We start from the raw sequence: 3617 nt of genomic DNA, 5'->3' as shown, positions 1-3617 counted from the left end.
TCCCAGTCGAAGCTATTCCATGCCCCACCACCAATCCCCTCCCAATCGACCGGGACACGTGTTGGAAGTGGGGTGAGCGTGGAAGTAAATGGAATCTGGAAACAGAAAGAAGCATGCCCCCCTCGTTTTCTGGGGTGACTTTCGGAGGCTTGAGATTTCCGGAGGGCTGGGGCAAGGGGCAAGGGGCAATTCCAAACCAAACGCAAAAGACGTTCACGGCAAACACTTGACATTGGAATCGATAATAAGTTCAAAATTTCCAAAAATAATACCCATCTCCGTGGTGGGGTGGTCGAGGGGAGAGCAGGCTAATGCCGCATCGCATTGTCTTATGTAAATGTTTGTCTTGGTCCCTTGTAAACGATAGGCGACAACGATGCCTGGGCACAAAGTGTCAGCCGAGCGAAGTGGTGTACTTCCCCACTTACAGGATGTCATCCCCGTCCGACTATACTTTAGAAATATAATAAGTATAAATATTTGCATCTGCTGCTGCTGTGTAAACCTTACAAGTAAACGGCATTCAAAGTGGCCTTAGATATTGGCCCAGGGCACTGTCCTCCAGCAACTGCTCCCAGAAACAGTGCTGAGGTGCATAATTACCACTGAAATGGGGCATAAAATTGCACAGAAAAATGATCTTAAATCGGTTCTCTCTATTCAAAGAACAAATGCATCAAACTATAGCTGACATTTCACCGAAATCTTTGTCAAACTAATGTCCAATAAAATCAAAAAAATCCGCCACGCAGCAGGCTCCTAATTCTTTCGAAATTATTCTGTTTAGCTCCAGAGATCCAAGCAGTTTATGAAATTTGCGTTCGTTGACTGGGTCTAAGGCAAGTCACTCATAAAATATCAATCTACATTGCAGTTGAAACGAGAAAACCAAAATAAATTTCTAATTTCCCGAAATGGCCCGCGGTCATCAGAAGATCCAGTCGCAGGCCAAGACAGCCGAGAAGCAGGCCAAGATTAAGAAGCAACAGGGCCACAGTGATCAGGACCAAAAGAAGGCCGCCCAAAAGGCGTTGCTGTATGTGTGTGCCATCTGTAAGTCACAGATGCCGGATCCCAAGACCTACAAGCAGCATTTTGAGAATAAGCATCCCAAGAGCCCGCTGCCCGAGGAGCTGAACAAAATCTAAGAGGTGCCAGGCCCCCACATTGCCACACAAATGCACACAGACTTGATTTTCATTGTGATTTTTAATTAAAATTGGCCTAGGAATTATACGTTAAAAGGAAGACTCTCCATGGCTTTTTTATGGAGCAACAATTTCTCTAGAAGAGCCACTGCCGCACCTATAGAGCAGATCTCCAGTCCACCCATAAAACCCTCAAACTGGTTCGAGGCGGTGTTCCCGCCAAGGTTATGCGTGGTCAAGGTTGAGCTGTCCTCGTGGAATGGTGGCACGGCCTCTCATGCCATTGCATGACGTGGAAAACTTCCATAAAAGGGCAGTAAACAAGTTGACAGCTTTGCCACGAATGGAAAGTACCCAAGTAAATGGTCACAGAATGTTAAAGAGAGTGGCAGGAGGACAAACGCTATTAATAGCCAGGCAACTTTTCCTTGGATCCAGGAAGTCAGTTCTAATGCCTCCTCTCCTTCCTTCCAGCCACAAACTTTCTTCGAGTTCATTCACAAAAGCAGAGCCCAGAGCAGGAGCCACAGAATAACTGGCCATCCGAAACGGTTAACAAATTGCCACACAGCAGGGGCCAACCACCCACCGAAGCGCGGCACTGAAGGAAAACGAATGATGTGCTGGAAATCTGACTCCCTGGTAGATAAGTATGCTATAGTTTTCCTATGGGTACGAGAGGGGTTGGCTGAGGTTTTCCCATTTCCCATGAACATTATTTCGAAATGCAAATTGAATTTGCGTGTGGCTCGAGTGGGGGAGGTTGGAGGGCTGATGACGTACCTCTGAAATGCGCAACAGCAGGACGAGAGCTTTGCCACCACAACCACCCTGTCCCCTACACAAATGGCAACAAACTTGCGGTCTGGCCTTCGTCGAGAGCGAAAGAGAGAGAGAGAGAGAGAGCCAGAGCCAGAGCCAGAGCGAGTGGAAAGTTCAAACGCGTGCAATGCCAAGGAGAAAGCTCTGGCCATGTCACCCGAAGTACAGTCAACCCAAGCGAAGCTTTTTTCCGCACATGCCACTCCCACTCTGCCAACCGGCTCAGAGAGAGAGAGAGAGAGCGAAAGAGCTTCCCCGCTCTGCCTGAACTGCCTACCAAGGCCGTAGGTAGAATAAAAACAAGTAAATTTCCACTCCGCACATTCAAGGACTCTACGGCAAGCGTTAGCGTAAAAGCTCTTCGCGACGGAGAAAGCTTCCTCTCAGCCACTTCCACTCCCCGTTCCCGATTCGGTTTGGTTCTGCCTTGGCAACGGTGAAGTTCAAGGTTAAAGCTGAACGAGGGAGGGATTCTCTCTGCTTCGCTGTGGCTGTTGCTGTTGCTGCCACCCACACACACAAACACACACACACACACACACACACACAGAGTACACAGCGGCACACACGTGGCCGCAGCTGCGGTGTGGGTTGTTGGTCCTTCTCCTCCTTGGCTTTGCATACTTTGCGGCGCGTGGAGCTGCTTATTGTTCAACGACTGACGGCTGATGGACCTTTCTTACGCACCTGCTGTCCTGCCCTGCCATTCCCCATCAAACTTTTGACCTTGGGCTTGCACTACGTTCGAGCGTTCGCCCTTCCCCTCCCACGCAGTGTGGGGGCCCGGGCCTCGTCTGTTGATTACATTGCGGCGCGTGACTTTGATTTGATTTTTAAATGATTCTTTTAGCAGCTTGACTCTCCATCTCTCTCTCTCTCTCTCTCTCTCTGACTCTCTCTATACCCATCTGGGCTGCTATCACTGTCTCTGCCATCGTTAAAGGTCAACAAAAGGACGATGCTTTGCTGCTGCTGCTGCTGCTGCTGTTGCTTTTTATCACAGGAGCAGAGCGGAGCCAAGTGCCATGATGACAGCGCGCGCAGGAGAGTCTGGGCAGGGAGGGGTTGCCTGCCAACAAACAAAGTTATATTTTCCGTTAATGCAATTAAGCCACGTGTCCGTGTCATGCCGTCAAAGTTGGTTTTATTCTCACTCTTCACCCGCTTCTCCTGCTCTTTCGCGGAGAGAGCGTGAGAGGATGGGGCAGAGTCCGTGAAATGATTGACTTTAAGAGCGACACAAACATTTATAAAGATTACACGAGAGTGATGATGCTCGTGGATCATCCCAAAACCCGAACTAAGAATGGAAAATAACACGTAAGCAGTGAGCAGAGCATCGCTCCCTAGGGATTCTACACCGTTGACACCCACGACATCCCACACACACACAAGAAAGAAAGGCCAGGCGGCAACAGAAAGCCAGACTAAAGTTTCAATCAAAATCAAATAAATTGCCCAAGTAGGCAGAGGTGGAGGTGTCTTACGACATCGACAGGGTGTCCACAAAGTGGGGCAGGATGTTAAAAATAGTTTTCTGAAACGTCTAACGTCGGTGGACAGAGCCAAGCCGAGCCGGCCGGCCGGCCGGCACAAGCCTTGGGCCCACACAGAATTCCATTAGGCAGAAGGAGGAGGAGGAGGAGG

At 49.4% G+C, this 3617-nt stretch overlaps 1 protein-coding gene across 1 annotated transcript; it reads left to right on the top strand.

The window, feature by feature from the left end:
* The first annotated feature begins 897 nt into the window (after positions 1–897).
* LOC117579566 (zinc finger protein 706-like) lies at positions 898–1152 on the top strand. The gene has a single exon (XM_034265488.1). It carries the CDS (start codon positions 915–917, stop codon positions 1146–1148), a length of 234 nt encoding a protein of 77 aa, XP_034121379.1. The 5' UTR covers positions 898–914; the 3' UTR covers positions 1149–1152.
* The last annotated feature ends 2465 nt before the right edge of the window (positions 1153–3617 follow it).

Source organism: Drosophila guanche, unplaced genomic scaffold (genome assembly GCF_900245975.1).
Source record: "Drosophila guanche unplaced genomic scaffold, DGUA_6, whole genome shotgun sequence".
NCBI classification, from domain to species: domain Eukaryota; kingdom Metazoa; phylum Arthropoda; class Insecta; order Diptera; family Drosophilidae; genus Drosophila; species Drosophila guanche.
The sequence above is the reverse complement of the archived record's forward strand: the minus strand, read 5'-3'. Positions and strand labels throughout refer to the sequence as shown.

Coding starts and splice junctions, on each gene's coding strand:
- LOC117579566 (XM_034265488.1), top strand. CDS start 915: ATGGCCCGCGGTCATCAGAAGATCCAGTCGCAGGCCAAGACAGCCGAG.